This window comes from Melanotaenia boesemani, chromosome 23, assembly GCF_017639745.1.
Source record: "Melanotaenia boesemani isolate fMelBoe1 chromosome 23, fMelBoe1.pri, whole genome shotgun sequence".
Lineage (NCBI taxonomy): Eukaryota > Metazoa > Chordata > Actinopteri > Atheriniformes > Melanotaeniidae > Melanotaenia > Melanotaenia boesemani.
This window is the reverse complement of record NC_055704.1, coordinates 6408862-6426276: the sequence shown is the minus strand read 5'-3', so window position 1 is coordinate 6426276 and position 17415 is coordinate 6408862. Positions and strand designations below refer to the sequence as shown.

The 17415-nt window shown below is 40.0% G+C and overlaps 1 protein-coding gene across 1 annotated transcript in view; it reads right to left on the bottom strand.

Annotated features, from left to right (window-relative positions):
• shank3b (SH3 and multiple ankyrin repeat domains 3b) overlaps window positions 1-17415 on the bottom strand; it is an 85498-nt gene that overhangs the window by 37309 nt on the left and 30774 nt on the right. Inside the window, exons 3-9 of the mRNA XM_041976921.1 lie at window positions 7588-7759; window positions 7257-7460; window positions 2684-2755; window positions 2358-2466; window positions 404-555; window positions 201-330; window positions 76-113 (exon numbers count right to left, since the gene is read on the bottom strand). Coding sequence (XP_041832855.1) covers window positions 76-113; window positions 201-330; window positions 404-555; window positions 2358-2466; window positions 2684-2755; window positions 7257-7460; window positions 7588-7755 — 873 coding nt within the window. The 5' untranslated portion in view covers window positions 7756-7759. The remainder of the gene's footprint in view (window positions 1-75; window positions 114-200; window positions 331-403; window positions 556-2357; window positions 2467-2683; window positions 2756-7256; window positions 7461-7587; window positions 7760-17415) is intronic.

The window sequence follows — 17415 nt, the reverse complement described above, 5'->3', positions numbered from 1 at the left end:
ACACACACAGAATCGTTGAGAGCTTGAACTTGTCATCGTGTGAGTGTTTTGAATGATTGTGTGTGTGTGTTTCACCTGGTGGATTTCCTGCCATCCGTTTTCATCTGTGATCCCTGTAACCATGGCAACAAAACTCTTTCAGCCAAAATCTTTCTCCACAAAAAGCATAAACGTAAATAAAAACAGTGCAGCCTCCCTACCGATGCTGGCGTGGTCCTGCAGCAGCAGCTCGCAGCAGTAGGGGGCGCCGCCCACCATGGATGAGTGGTACAGTGGCGTGAGACCCCTGCTGTCCTTGTAGTCCGGAGAGGCTCCAAGGTCCAGCAGAGTCTGGGGACAAAGACACGGTTCAAGGCGTGTTCAGTGGGTCTGGGTGAAGTATGGAGCTGGGGAACGGACTCACCGTGAGGGCGGCGCTGTTTCTGCAGAGGACAGCCCGGTGCAGAGCCGTGATGCCGTCTCTGGTCCTGAAGTCCAGGTGAGCTCCTCCACTGCGAAGGACTTTGATCAGCTCGCAGCTCTCCTCCAGCTGCACCGCCAGAGTCAGAGGACACTCTGAGACACAAAGACAGATGAGCTGCTGAGTGTTTAACAGATATAGAGCTGAAACAACCTGTTTTTTTGCATGGTTGTTAACATTATAGTCTAAATAGGACCTCCATCAGACTCCAGTGTGAACACTTTATGACCCTAAAGAAGAAGTGACATCACACACAGCACGCTGTTTCTACAAATCAGTATAGACACTACACATGTGCATCAATTTTGAGGCTATTGTGGAATCAGAGCCGACAAAGTTATATGTTTTGTCAGTTGTTTCCATCTTCCGCGTCCTCACATAAATTACATGTGCAGCATTAAGCAATACAAAATCTGCCTTTAAACAATTATTTACAAACAAGATCACAAAGCATCCAAGAAGGAGCAGCGATGCTGCTGCACATCACACTAAGTCTGAACTTTTCTGCTGGTTGCAGAAAAGTTAGTTTCAGTCTGGGAGGCCCTTCTCATTTTATGACAATAATGTCAATTAATATCAGAGAAAAGTACAGAAGCAGTGGAGATAGCCTTCCCTAAACTCAGTGACATTGTAAGCTAATGTTAAAATATTCACTGATGTTAGCTGACGCGCCAACAAGCAGACACAACTTTCCCTTGTAAAGCTTAACTTGTTGAAAAAGGTGACGTGTTAAATGACACATCAGATTATTTTGTTGACAAATGATCATAGTTACCTCCAAACAACCATTTATGTCCAGAAGCGAAAAATCAAAGGCAAACGTTGCCGTTATCCACAGGGAAAGAACAATCATCGTGAATGGCCAACTAACACTATAGATGTTTTAATGTGGAAAAAAATAGCATTCCCTGTTTTTTCTGAAAGTCCCGCCCATAGGCAGAGATCATGACACATTTTATTAACAATGAAAGCTTAATTATGGCAGAAACCCCACCACCCAAAATAAAAAACTTACGATCTATACAATTGAATATCTGGATTGAAAAACAGAGATTTTCACCAAGTGGCAAGTTTAGAGATACGAACGTTCTTAAAAACAAAAGAAACTCAGCTGGCCAGCTTGTTTACTGTAAATGTGACTTGTTTGCTGACGTTTTCACTTACTTTTAAATAAAAACCAGAACCAGAGTGACTCCAGTATGATGAAAACTCAACTACAAATAATTCTAATGAAAGGGTGTGTTATATTTACAGTGTATGAAATCCAGTCACCAGTAAAAGGTGGTCTGGGGGGGTAATGAAGGCTCAGGCTGGCTCTGATCAGTTACCATGGTGATCTACAAGATGTAAAGATTGCAAGTCTAACTTTGGGCTCAGTGTTATCTCACTTCACCCCCTGCTGACTTATAAACTGAACAGCGGCATGGCTCAGTGGGTAGAGTGGTCGTTTTGTAGGTTGCCGGTTCGATCCTCCGCCGATCCTCGAGGTTTCCCTGAACAAGACACCAAACCCCAAATTTCTCCTGATGGGTCGTGGTCGAGCGCCTTGCATGGCAGCTTCCGCCATCAGTGTGTGAATGTGTATGTGTATGTGAATGGGTGAATGTGATGTACAATGTAAAGCACTTTTGGGTATCAAGTACAGTAAAGTGCTGTATAAATACGGACCATTTACCATTGAGGAATGTTTGAACATGGATGCAGCATCTTCTGTCGCTCTGTAAGATTCACGTAATTTAAAATAATTTCTAAACTCACCTCATAGATAATTTACACATACAGGCGTTAGGATGAGATTAAACGTTGATAAACATATTCTTCAAGGTGTGTTTTTTTGTTACTGAGTGATGGAATCCTGCAGAAAGCAAGAATCTGACTGCTTCCTGATCCTGCTCACCTCCACTGTCCGAGTCGTGGAAGTTGGGGTCCAGACCTTTTTCCAACCATTTGGAAACTTTCTCCACATTCTTCTGATGAACATGCTCCATGAAGCGCTTCAGGTTGGCCTGAAAGAACAAAGTCAGTTCATCACTGAATGTTTTTACTGTATCTGTCATCCATGTTAACCCTTAGATCAACAAAATGGATCTAACAGCCAATCACAATGACTCATTTATTTGAGTCAGGTGTGTTGGAGCAGGGATACATGGAAAACTTGCTGGACTGTGGCTCTTGTAGGACTGAACTGATATGCCCTGGTTTAAACGTCACATGATGTTGTACCTTTGTGTGCAGCTTCGCCAGCTGCTTGTCGTCCACGTAGCTCTGCGTGTAAACTCTCCTCTTATAACGAAACTGCACAAAGAGACAGAAAAGAAGTTTTTATAATTAATAAAAACCGAAGCTGCGTGAAACTTTAAACACATTGTAATTATTCGTTTATAAATGTTATTTGAAAACACAAAGCTGCATGTAAACAGACTGGATGTTTACGTGATCTCTGCACTGCCATCTGGTAGACATACTGCCTAACAACCATATTAATGTAAAGGACGCATGGAAGTATGGGAGCAGTGACGTTTGAAACAGACGTACCCAATTACATACAAAAGGGGACCATAAATGGGCCTTAAGGCATTACTTAGAGAGACTTAGAAAGGCGTTACTTAGACAAATTAGAGAGATACCGTAGTAAAAATGTTGGCATGTATATGGCAGCTGTCATGGATGTGGACCAAGAGGCAACCTCTGCAGGTAAAATGTGAGGCCTATCCAGAAGTGCAAAAAATTGCAGTTCCCCCCTCATCTTTTAGGGGCTGGCTCCAAAACAGAGTAAATCCCCATAGACTCCCATGTTAAAAAGACCAAATTCACAGCAGAAATAAACATGTTTAAAGCCTGGTACAAAAATCCATTTTAGGATTAATAGGTCAAGTTTACCTTCATGACAACTGTGAGGGGAGTGAATTTTTTTCTAACTCACCCGTTTGGATGTTATTTGATATTGAAATTCGGCATAATTAGGGGCGTGTCCTTTTGATTGCCATGTATCCAATATCCGTGGAAAGAAGAGAGAGTGCAGCACAACCGCAGGTTTTAGCCAGCTAACGGCGTGCCTAAGCTTTAGCCCGCCTACCTTCATTAGCTGGTTAGCCACCATTAGCCCGAGGTTAGCGCTTAGTTACAATCAAATCAAAAGCTTTGAGTTTGATGGTTGTCAATCATCTACCCCCACGTTCAAAGTCCCCTTCTCAGCTCGACCTCTTTGCCCATTTTTAGATTTTCCGGGAATGACAAACATGTGTGACGCTGCCAAGATGGCAACGATGGGAACCGCCCAATGAGCTTCAATTCAGCTCTTCAGAAACCTACAGGTGACGTCACGGAGGCTCCGTCCATCTTTTATATACAGTCTATGATGTGGACCCACAAGTAAATATAAATGTCTCATTCTTAGAGAATAAAAACATAATTTTTAAAAGGGGGTTAGATACCAATAGAAACACAGTTTTAATGACATTTTTTTGTCATTGATCTTTGAATTCGTTGCACGCTGCACTTTTAAAATGAAATGACCATAATTAAAACACAAAGCCTCAAACAAGACTGTACAGGTGTGCAGTGACACCCAGCATCTGTCATTCATGACACTGATCCTGGTTCTGGATCAGCAGCGGATTAAACTTGAAAGAAGGAACAAACACCGAGCGGCATCTTCTGTAACAACTCAGGAAACACTTCAATTCTGAGCTGTGGATTCTCATGGCTCAGAATAGAAGCTGTGTCCTTTCAGTCTCTCAGGAAAGGACTTTTACTGTCTTTTGTTGCATTCATGAGCACATTTCTGTCACTTTATTCAGCTTTTGGTTTCTAATCAGACAGCTGAGGCCGGCGTCTTTCCAAGAATCGTACAACAATCCAGATGTTCCCAGAGATTAAAGGAATTCATGATTTCTTCATTTTCCTCCCGTGGATGACCTCCACAGTTTTTTTTTTTCCATTTTTAAAATTCCTTCTCTAGGTTCATGTCCTGCTATTGCAACTACTACTTCTATTGAATTACAACCATCAACAGATATCACCACCGTGTGGCGACATACACATCCAAAAATTCTCCTCAAACCACTTCATGAAAACATGTCTCATTCATTTTCAGCTGTTTTTGTCATTTCAGTAGTTTTATAATCAATAAGGTGGAAACAATATTCTGTAGAGGATCTCACCGTTTACATCAATCCAACAATCAGCCGGCTTTTTAGTTTATAACCACGTCATTGTTCAGCCAACTCCGACTGGCTGTTAACCTTTAATTTTACATTCTTTTAAAATATCAAGCAATGTATATGTATTAAACCAAACAGAAGGGTTTTGGTTTTACTCAGTTTTCCACTACACCTAACTTTTTATTCATCTAATAAACTTTATTGAGTAAATTATGATGTAACGGGCATGTGCAGGAAGGATCATTTCTTGCCAACATAAGGATTGTGCGTTTTCGTGCATATTTTTTGGAACAACGATCGGTGTAACCCACCTCTCTCAATCTGATCTGGCTTTTAATCCAAATACTGCATGTAAACAATGTGGAGAACCACAAAAGAAGGAACTTAAAATAGCGAAAGTACAGCGTCTGTTGGGCGAGAGTTTGGTGGGGGTGGTGATGGTGGATGGGACGGGTGGTCGCTGCGGACGTGTACATGTCTCTGGGGCGCCTGGCCTTGGTATTTGTTATAGGAATACAAATAAAATAATAATAAAAAGACACAAGTATCAAGAGCAGCCATATAAATGAGATGCCTCCCTTGTTCTGTCCAGCGTCCAAAAAAATTACTTTACCAACAGATCCAACCAATAGATGAGCCAGTTTTCTTCTTCTTTGTCACAACAAATCCTGGTCCTCTGGTCATTCAGATTAATGGTTCAAGTTCTTTTAAAGCTTGTCTACGAGCCATTCATTAATGTAAGGAAACATCTAAAATATGCAGGACAGCGGTACTGGAGGACCAGGAATCAGTGTTGTTTTGGGCAGGCATCTCAGTTTTAGTATTTTTTTTTTTTTAAGGCTTCATGACGAAAATGCTTATTAGTTTAAGTCACATTTCAGTCATTTCTAAGTTTGATAGTTTTAGTCTAGTTTTAGTCAAATAAAAAAAGTATTAGTTTTTAACAAATTAATTTAGGTTAATACTACGTATTAAAAAGTGGAATCAAGGTTGACAGTTTACAACAAGTATTGCAATTCATAAAACAAGTTAACCTTGATGCTTTTACATAATAACCAGATCCTTTACCAGACTGATAGCTTTAGTCGAGACGTTCCCATCAACAGAGATGCAAAGCTGCCGTGTTATACTTAACTGATGTTGAGCAGAAACCTTTTATTTCTATATTTCATCTTTTTTCATGAATTGATGCCCTACTTCATCATACACAAATGTCACACAAGAAAATAGCAGATCTATAAGTTCCACATATAGCAACACATTGCGAGCTTGTTGTTTGGTTATTTTCATCAATAATTACAAAATTAAAAGGAATGCTTTTAGATTTAGAAGGTTTCCCAACCAACAGCAAATACTTTCTGATCTACTTCGGGTTAAGCATCGCACAGATAAAGTGCTAACTGTGGAATCAATTACTCCAAAAAAGCAAAGAGCAACAACTTCCTTACTTTGGTAACTGTGGCTTTATTTCTGAGAATTTTCTGAAGTGCAATACTCCACCCTGAACATACACATGCCCAAAATATGAGCAGTGGATGAAGAACACATGCTCAACTTGACCTGGTCTGCAAGTGAAATTATGATGGATTATAGTTAAAATATGTCCATATATCGTTTCATCGCTTCCACCAAACCCCTTCGTCAATGCTGCCGCCATGATTCATCTATGACTGAATAAACTGCTTGTCTGTGTGCACGCTGCACATCTGGTGGTGGGCGTGGCCAAGGTGCAACAGCATTGCTGACTGACAGATTGCAATCACAACAGGCAGAAATGTCATTCATTTTTAATGTCAGACAATCAGCCCTTGAACATTTTCGTCTCATCAACGAAATCTCATAAACGTCTCGTCATGTTTTCTTCATCAGAGCCATTTTTAGCTCATCGCTGTCTCGTTATTGTCAAAAAAAAAAGATTCATCAGCAAAATAAATTCGTCATCGCTGACGAAAACAACACTGGCTGCATTCCATCTAACTTAACTTTATAATGAAAAACAACAGATGTGGAAATCTGTTATGCTTATTATCCATAAAATTCCCATCTTTCCCAGAATTTTAAGACAGAATTATGTGGCTGTAAAATGCTGCATATCTCTATTCTTCAGATTCCAGTTGTGCAAATCAATACATGTAGATATTTTTATTCAATTGTTTGAGCTCATTCTCCAGATTGTCTTCCCACTCAATGATACACTTTACACAATAAATACCCTCTTCCTTTTTATGTTGTTTATTACACATGATGTAATTTACAGTAAAATCCAATTATTACATTTTCTTTTCTTCACTATTTACAGGTATACATGTTGGTTTATATGTTTCTCTCTCTTTGGCTGCTTTTGCCATATTAAAGACTTATTTTTATTCATTGGTTTTTAGTTCAAGTCTTTGTTGTTATGTTTTAAATGTTTTATTTTTCTTAATGTTATTTAAAATGCTGTTGTCTGTGCTTTTTATTTTTGTGTTATATAAATAAATGTACCACTTTTTCAATTTGTTGGAAAAACAAACTTCAACGATCCCTCCAAGACGGAGAAGTGTGACGTGTTTTTAAGGTTTTATGTGTGCATGTGGTCAGAAAAACACCAGACTTGTCCTTTACACGATTCTACGACATGATTGGACGTTTACCTCAAGGTACGGGATGGGTGTGATGGGGGGGAGGGGATACTCCTTCAACAGCCGCTCTTCATCCAGAAACTTTCCGGCTCGGCCATTAAACGCCGGCTGGAAGAGACCATAGTTCAAAACATCCGACAGAGACTGAGTCAACGTCACCAGAACCTTCTGCTTACTGGTCCAAACTGGTAACTCTGGGTCCAACCGCAAACACTTCTGATAGAGCCGGAGCCAGAGAAGCAGACAGACGGACAGAGAAAGAGACAGACACAGACAGACAGACAGGTTTGTAATGTGTCTTATATTCATGTAAAAACACGCTGCGTGTCCGTGTGTGTGTTACCGTCTGCTGCAGGTCCGGGATGCCGATGCGGACCACGATGCTGTTTCCAGAGGATGCGTCTTCTGCGTCGTCGTCCCTGGCGACAGCAGAGCCTGTGGGGTTGCCGTTAGTAACCGCCTGTTGCCGTGGGCGATCATGTTTGGTGTCAGCAGCCGGACTCAGAGGCATGTGGCTGGAACACACAGAGCCGCGATTACAGCCGGCGAGCGAGGTGACGAACCACAGCGAGGAAAACTACGACACCTTGCCACACGCAGACTGTCACGTCCAGGTGGCGAAAAGGTTTTAATTAAAGGAAAATCGCGTCCCACACACTGACTGACTAACATCATGAAGCAGGAAGCCATTAAAGCATCTCAGAGTTTCCAGCTGGATTTTTTTTTTTTTTTTTTTTTCAGTTTTCCAAAACAAATAATGTTTAAAAGATAAATTACAAATGATGATTTGGACAATAGTCTAATCTTGTTTCAGGACCAAATAAAGAGATCAAACTTTTTATCATGTACCACCTCAGAAGATATCAGGCTGTGCAAGCATCAGGTTTAGAACTGATCCATTCAAATCCAGGAGCTGAGACCAAACGTTTTCCTCCAGAACTTCAGATTTTGACCATATACACCTCATAAGAAAGAAAATGCACCCAACTTGTAAAGGCAGGATTTTAGTTTATTAGTTTTTATTTCTTTGGTCTTTAGAGTATTTTAGTTTTCAACTTTTAATGTCTTAAATCTGGCTGTGTTTCTAATTTACATCTTTTTAACAACCATGTGTTATAAATTACATGAACTGGACTAACGATGATTATTTTCTGACAGATTTTTTTAAAACATCTGCTGATGATTCTCAGAATTAACAGATTATTTAATCAATAAAGATAAAAACATGATGAAAACAGGAATCTGTTCAGTCTGGTGTCCTGGATGAATTAATCATTACCAAGTTATAAAAATAGTTCTATCCATCCAAAGAAATGAGCAGGACTCTAACAGCCTCCCACAGACTTCTCTCACAGCAGATATTTAGCATATTCATACTGGGTTCTGCAGTAAAACCGTCTGAGCTTATGCACCGACGTGCAGCACAGTCACGTTTGGTTGTCCGACTGTTGGATTACGTCTTCCTCAGGTCATCTGCTGACTCCGTTTTTATTTCCACTTTCAACACTCATAATGCCTTCGGGATGTTACATCACATCCTGTTTTTCACCCTCAGCTCCACGGCCACTCAGAGTAGCATCTCATTTTTCCTCTCTACTGTTTTACTCGAGTTAACTGTAAATGTAAATGTGTTATTTTGCTGAAAGATGCTTATTCTGAGAAAAAAAGGTTACATTTCTTTATTACTTGTTATGTTTACTGAGAAAATCCACTGAAAACATCTGTCTACCAACAGCATTTTAACAGCAGTATTGGATCTTAATCCCCAGTCAATAAAATGTCCTTTAACACAAGCTTCACGTCAAGATTCTCACATTCTCTCACATTAATTTTAATTCGGGAACCACATTCAGCACAATTTAATCTCCAGTAAAACCAGTAAAATAACATAACTTACTCATAACTCCACATTTTCCCTTTATTTTAGTGCAGACGTACAACTACATTCAGATGTTTACATTTATGAAACTATTCTTTTAGAAAACATGAAATACATATATATATATATATATATATATATATATACAGTGCATCCGGAAAGTATTCACAACGCTTCACTTTTTCCACATTTTATTATGTTACAGCTTCATTCCAAATTATATTACATTAAGCTCTTACCTCAAAATTCTACACACAATACCTCATTATGACAAGGTGAAAAAAGTTTTTTTTGAGATTTATTGAATTTATTAAAAATGGAAAACGAAGAAATCACATTTACATAAGTATTCACAACCTTTGCCATGGAGCTCAAAATTGAGCTCAGGTGCATCCTGTTCCCACTGATAAGCCTTGAGATGTTTCTACAGCTTAATTGGAGTCCACCTGTGGTAAATTCAGTTGATTGTACATGATTTGGAAAGGCACACACATGTCTATATAAGGTCCCACAGTTGACCATGCATGTCAGAGCACAAACACCAAGCATGAAGTCGAAGGAATTGTCTGTAGACCTCCGAGACAGAATTGTCTTGAGGCACAAATCTGGGGAAGGATATAGAAAAATTTCTGCTGCTTTGAAGGTCCCAATGAGCACAGTGGCCTCCATCATTCGTAAATGGAAGACGTTTGGAACCACCAGGACTCTTCCTAGAGCTGGCTGGCCGTCTACACTGAGCAATCAGGGGAGAAGGGCCTTAGTCAGGGAGGTGACCAAGAACCTGATGGTCACTCTGGCAGAGCTCCAGAGTTCCTCTGTGGAGAGAGGAGAACCTTCCAGAAGGACCACCATCTCTGCAGCAATCCACCAATCAGGACTGTATGGTAGACTGGCAAGACGAAAGCCACTCCTTAGTAAAAGGCACATGGCAGCCCGTCTTGAGTTTGCCAAAAGGCACCTGAATGACTCTCAGACCATGAGAAACAAAATTCTCTGGTCTGATGAGACAAAGCTTGAACTCTTTGGTGTGAATGCCAGGCGTCATGTTTGGAGGAAACCAGACACCGTTCATCACCAGGCCAATACCATCCCTACAGTGAAGCATGGTAGTGGCAGCATCATGCTATGGGGATGTTTTTCAGCAGCAGGAACTGGCAGACTAGTCAGGATAGAAGGAAAGATGACTGCAGAAATATACAGAGACATCCTGGATGAAAACCTGTTCCAGAGCGCTCGAGATCTCAGACTGGGGCGACGGTTTATTTTTCAGCAGGACAATGACCCAAAGCACACAGCCAAGATCTCAAAGGAGTGGCTTCAGAACCACTCTGTGAATGTCCTGGAGTGGCCCAGCCAGAGTCCAGACTTGAATCCGATTGAACATCTCTGGAGAGATCTGAAAATGGCTGTGCATAGACGTCTCCCATCCAACCTGAAGGAGCTTGAGAAGTACTGCAAAGAAGAATGGGCGAAACTGCCTAAAGATAGGTGTGCTAAGCTTGTAGCATCATATCCAAAAAGACTTGAGGCTGTAATTGCTGCCAAAGGTGGATCAACAAAGTATTAAGCAAAGGCTGTGAATACTTATGTAAATGTGATTTCTTCGTTTTCCATTTTTTATAAATTCAAAAACTTAAAAAAAAAACTTTTTTCACCTTGTCATAATGGGGTATTGTGTGTAGAATTTTGAGGTAAGAGCTTAATTTAATATAATTTGGAATGAAGCTGTAACATAATAAAATGTGGAAAAAGTGAAGCGCTGTGAATACTTTCCGGTTGCACTGTATATATATACACACACACAGTATCTCACAAAAGTGAGCACACTCCTTACATTTCTGCAAATATTTAATTTTATCTTTTCATGGGACGGCACTGCAGAAATGACACCTTGACACAATGTAAAGTAGTCTGTGTACAGCCCGTTTAATTGGGTAAATCTACTTTCCCCTCAATATAACTCAGCACTCAGCCATTAATGTCTAAACTGCTGGCAACAAAAGTGAGTACACCCCTAAGTGAAAATGTCCAAATTGGACCCAATTAGCCATTTACCCCCCCTGGTATTATGTGACTTGTTAGTGTTCCCAGTTTTCAGGTGTTAATGGGAAGCAGTTGCTTGTTAAATTTGGTGGTATCTCTCTCAGACTTTCTCAAACTGGTCACTGGAAGTTCAACATGGCAACTCATGGCAAAGAACTCTCTGAAGATCTGAAAAAAAAAAATTAGTTGCTCTACATTAAGCTACACTGGGCTTGCCAGCACCCTGAAAGTGAGCTGCAGCACGATGGCCAAGACCATTCAGAGGTTTAACAGGACAGGCTCCACTCAGAAACGGCCTCGCCATGGTCGACCAAAGACATTGAGTACACATGCTCAGTGTCATATCCAGAGGTTGTTTTTGGAAAATTTCCAGTGTGTAGTAATCCTGACCATGTGAATGGACTCACCTCATCATACAAACTAAAGTCACATCTGAAAGGTCAGAAAAGTTAGAAAAAGTTTTCCTCCTGCCTTGGAAACGTTGTAACTTCGCATAGAGAAATTACTTCTTAACGTTACTTCAATTAAAATATTTAAATTAATCTCTTCTATGTCATTTTTACATTTACCATAATTAACTTGTGGGCCAAACTGGACCCTCTCCTGGATTGTTTTTTGCCCCCTGGCCGTATGTTTGACACCCCTGTTTATATTCTCCTGCATCCAGTAGCTTTCAGAAAGTGTTCACATGTTTTGTTTCCATTATTCTCACATTTCACCAATGTTTTATGTAAAGTACTTTGTGATGCGTCCTCTGTATGAAAAGTGGGATATAAATAAAGTTTGACTGATTGATTGATGGTGTTGCTCAACTATGAAGTCTTGGCGTGATCTCATAGATGAGTTAATACATTGTTCATGTCTAGCAGAGAATCTGGGAGCATAAATTACAAAGTTTCCCCAAACCAGTGATGACTGGGGAAAATGGGAAAGATGACTCTAGTTTTTGGTTTCCTGTTGTTACTTTCCTTTTATAAAATAAATAATAAATAAATAAAATAAAATAAATCAACTAACAAAATAACTGTAAAGATTCAAATTGACTAAAGGAGATTGTAAACAAGCATAAAACAGTAAGAAAACAACCACAAATAAACTAAAAACACTGAAAACAGAGTTACCTCGGCAGGCTTCAGGTGAACAAAGATTTAGTTTTTAAACAGAATTTTATGTTCAGTCCTTTCTGACCAACTCCATCTGTGCTGCTGCTGCTGCTGCTGATGATGATGATGTTACAACAGGGTATTTTGCAGGTTGTATTAGTTGTCAGTGTTGCTAACTAGCTGTTAACCAGCATCCATGCTAATAAAGGCAAGCAGATCTCAAGTCAGAACTTAATGGCTGCTTCCAATTACAGCTGAAGATGAAAGTGAGACAGACGGAGAGGCGAGCATGAGTTGTGAGTTGTCATAGAAACTGGAATAGCAGGGAATCCTGTGCTAACCTCACTGTGTCACACCGTGTGTGTGTGTGTGTTATAAAAAGCTTCCCCATCTACATGCTCACTGTTGCTATGGCAACGCAGCAGAACAATTTCTGTGGTACCTGCTGACTCTCGCTGTCAACCTCCCTTGTAGCATTTAGCTGCCTTCACATCAATCCCCAGAGAGACACTTGACGGGATCACAGGATTACTAATAAAAAAGTCAAATCTGCTGCCATCAGTTTTCTAATTTCAGATCAATATGCAGAGAAAACGATGAGAGTTCAGAGCTAGAACAAAAGAGGGAACCATCTCAGATACTTGGATTGGTGTACTCAGTCATGTTTAAATTATAAAAGATAGTAAAATATAAATATTAAATTAATAATTTTTTTTCACTAAAATCTAAATTACAGATTTCACTGAGTCAAAACTAGTTGAACAGAAGCGAGGAAGGACGCCGAACTCTTCAAAATCTTGATGTTTGGTATAAAAATGGACTCATTTGTCCTTTAATAGAAATAAAACATCCCTGACTAGGTCTTTTTTTCATTGCTCCATTCTCTGTGGTTTAAATGTTTTCGTCTAACATCCAAAGTGAACTTTGTGGTTGCTCTTCAGAAGTCCAGTGGCAGAGTTGATATTTTCCTGATTTTTTTTTTTTCCTGAATTGAAATCTTTCCTTTTGAAATCTCCAGTAGTTCTTGAAGGCATCAGCGGTGAGTCTTTGAGATCTTGGCTGCTTTGACCCACAATGATGATTGAATTTTGCGATGAGAACCATTTCCCCAAATACAGTTTAAGCTGATTTTCACAAGAGAATGAAATGAACAGAGTAATCAACCAGAAGAGAAATGAAAAACGTCCTTTCATTAACACAGTAAAAGCCAGGTAATTACAGAGACATTAAACAGCCTCAACCTGAGGGGGAATATTTTCTTTACACAGAACGACATGTGAACCTCTAAAATGTCTCAGTATTGGGTTAAAAAGACTATTTATTTGCTTTCACATCAACCCTCATAGCTGTTCAGAGAAGTGACGGTCATGGATAGATCAGTTAGAAACACATTCATGTCAACGTGTTGGCTGTAAGTGGAAAAAGGTGAAGTGAAGATGAATGATGCCAGTTTTCCCTAAATGTTAACTGAATAATGCAACTCATTGTTTCTATAAGATTCAGCCTTGTTTTAATAATCAGTTTAATCAGCAATAAAGTGTGCAGCTGCTTTGCAGGTTCGACAGCTTTGTCGTGCTGCTAATCCTGCATTCACACACTTGGTTTCATGAAAGCTTACTTCACAGCTCAGACATCTACTGATGAAGGTTCGATCTCCTCATGGCCTCAGGCAATGAACCAAAAGAGCTGCATCTGACACTACTGAACAAAACCTTTCAATACAACAAAATGCAACATGTTACTGGGCTAAAAACCACAGACCATTTCCAGTCTTTCTCACACTCCACAGTTGGTCATGGAGTTCCTCAGGATGTTGTACTTGGACCAATGCGTGCATACTTCCATTAGATGATATAATGGTGTGTTTCAGTTGGCTCAGAATTACGAGTGGCCGAGAATATGAAAATGTTAAATGGACTTGTACTTACAGTATATAGTGCATTACACTACCTGTCACATTCACCCATTCACACACACTCATACCCCAATAGGCACATCGGGAGGGAAACAGCCCATTTGTGAGCATCTACAAGGCCGTATAAAACTAGAAAATCACAAGCCTATTGTAAAAATGTGCACAATGAGAACAGCAGCCAATTTTGGTGATAATGATTAATAAACCACACATAGTGACAAGATTTTTCATGAACAAACCCGCTGCAACAGTGTGATTTTTAATAATAACTTATTGCTGTTTACTCTAGAAACATGACTGACACAAAATATATTATCAGGATTTAATAAAGACAACAATGGACTACAGGTGGTACTGGGGGCAGCCATCTTTAAATATGGAATCTCGGGGTCCTCTGAAACTTATGAGTTTACCGCTCAGAAAAACGAGATCACTTTTGTCATTTCCAGCACTCTAACCATTGTCAACAGGCACTGCAGCGGGCAGCTCCTCCCTGCTACAACAGCTATTGATTGCTGTTTGGACCAAAAAGCAATGCTTCAACAGAGTTGAGCATTCATACGACTCTAAACAAACCATATTATCCATGGAAGCGGACTAAACAAGCAAACTAAACTAAACTAAAGCAAACTAAACGGTGCCAATGTAGATGTGCCCTTACATCACTACAAATTATACTATCAGGAAGTAAGTTGCTGTTCTAGCATTATATGAATATTAAATTTCCACTGTAAAGCATTGGCGTCAACATAAGTTAACAAAATAGGTGGCTGGGTCTTTACTTCTCTCTAAGCACAGCCATGCTGCTACCATCCATTGTTACAGTGATACAGCCATACTGCTAGAATCCATAGTTACAGTGATATAGCCATGCTGGTACCATCGATTGTTACAGTCATACAGCCATGCTGCTAGCATCCATAGTTACAGTGATATAGCCATGCTGGTACCATCGATTGTTACAGTCATACAGCCATGCTGCTAGCATCCATAGTTACAGTGATACAGCCATGCTGGTACCATCTATTGTTACAGTCATACAGCCATGCTGCTAGAATCCATAGTTACAGTGATACAGCCATGCTGGTACCATCGATTGTTACAGTCATACAGCCAATGCTGATAGCATCCATAGTTACGGTCATACAGCCATATTGCTAGAATCCATAGTTACAGTGATACAGCCATACTGCTAGAATCCATAGTTACAGTGATATAGCCATGCTGGTACCATCGATTGTTGCAGTCATACAGCCAATGCTGATAGCATCCATAGTTACGGTCATACAGCCATACTGCTAGAATCCATAGTTACAGTGATACAGCCATGCTGCTAGAATCCATAGTTACAGTGATATAGCCATGCTGGTACCATCGATTGTTGCAGTCATACAGCTAATGCTGATAGCATCCATAGTTACGGTCATACAGCCATACTGCTAGAATCCATAGTTACAGTGATACATCCATGCTGCTAGAATCCATAGTTACAGTGATACAGCCATGCTGCTAGAATCCATAGTTACAGTGATATAGCCATGCTGGTACCATCGATTGTTACAGTCATACAGCCAATGCTGATAGCATCCATAGTTACAGTCATACAGCCATGCTGCTAGAATCCATAGTTACAGTGATATAGCCATGCTGGTACCATCGATTGTTACAGTCATACAGCCAATGCTGATAGCATCCATAGTTACAGTCATACAGCCATGCAGCTAGCATCCATTGTTACAGTGATACAGCCATGCTGCTAGAATCCATAGTTACAGTGATATAGCCATGCTGGTACCATCGATTGTTACAGTCATACAGCCAATGCTGATAGCATCCATAGTTACAGTCATACAGCCATACTGCTAGAATCCATAGTTACAGTGATATAGCCATGCTGGTACCATCGATTGTTACAGTCATACAGCCAATGCTGATAGCATCCATAGTTACAGTCATACAGCCATACTGCTAGAATCCATAGTTACAGTGATATAGCCATGCTGGTACCATCGATTGTTGCAGTCATACAGCCAATGCTGATAGCATCCATAGTTACAGTCATACAGCCATGCAGCTAGCATCCATTGTTACAGTAATACAGCCATACTGCTAGCATCCATAGTTACAATGATACAGCCATGCTGCTAGAATCCATAGTTGCAGTGATACCGCCATGCTGCTCTGTGCACACAGTTCTGTGTATTGGATTAAACAGTTGCAGTCAATCATCATCTCTCCTGTCTTTTGTTTAATTGTATTAAGCTCTCTGTATTTATCTGGAGTGTTTATGAACTTCCTGTTCTGATGGAGAGTAATGGTTAACACTGAACCCAAACATCAGAGGAGGTCATAACATCACAGTACAGAATCTCTGCTTACTGTAGTAACACTGCTACAGTCTCAAACAGAGTCTGTATTAATGTCCAGCCCTTCCACCTCCAGCCTCGATGACTCCCTCCATAATCAGCTCAAGAGTTGCTGGCTTTGATTTTCAGCTTCCACTTCAGCAAACCCTTCAGCTCCATCAATCAGAGGCTGTGAATCACCTGAGATTTATAAAACCTTTCCAGAGAGCGAAGATGCTGGACAGAAACAACTGCAGAATGATGATGATGAGTATCCCTCTGACCCTCAAGTGTTGTGAAAGTTGCTCACAGCCTAAATGGATCATTATTAGTTGTAATACATAAACACTGAGGAGTGTTGGCTTTTCATGTATGAATTAAATTAAAGCTTGTTTATTTCAGCTTCTTGAAGCCATTTAAAGGGGTAGTGCCCCCAAAAATGTGTTTGTTTGAGCTGTAAACAACACAGTATTACCTAATTGTGATGAAAAGCACATATACTGTTGATGAAATTATTATTTTGTTTTATTTATTTTAAAAACAGGATTTGTGGGTAAAAGATGGCTCTCTACCCTCCACACGGTAAAACCAGGTTATGTTTTTTGTAACATAGAGAGGTTATCTACATCACAAGAAAATTTTTAAAACCATAGTTCTTCCTCCAGATGCAAACAGATTGGTTCTCACTTTACAGGCATAGAAAACCACACCCACCAACGCATATGAAGGAATCTGAACTTATACAGTGTAGATTTGATAGTTCATTCATTCATTTATTATCTTAACCGCTTAGTCCATTAAAGGTCGTGGATAAGCTGGAGCCTATCCCAGCATTTTAACAGGTGAGAGGCACGGTATACCTTGGACAGGTCACCAGTCCTTCGCA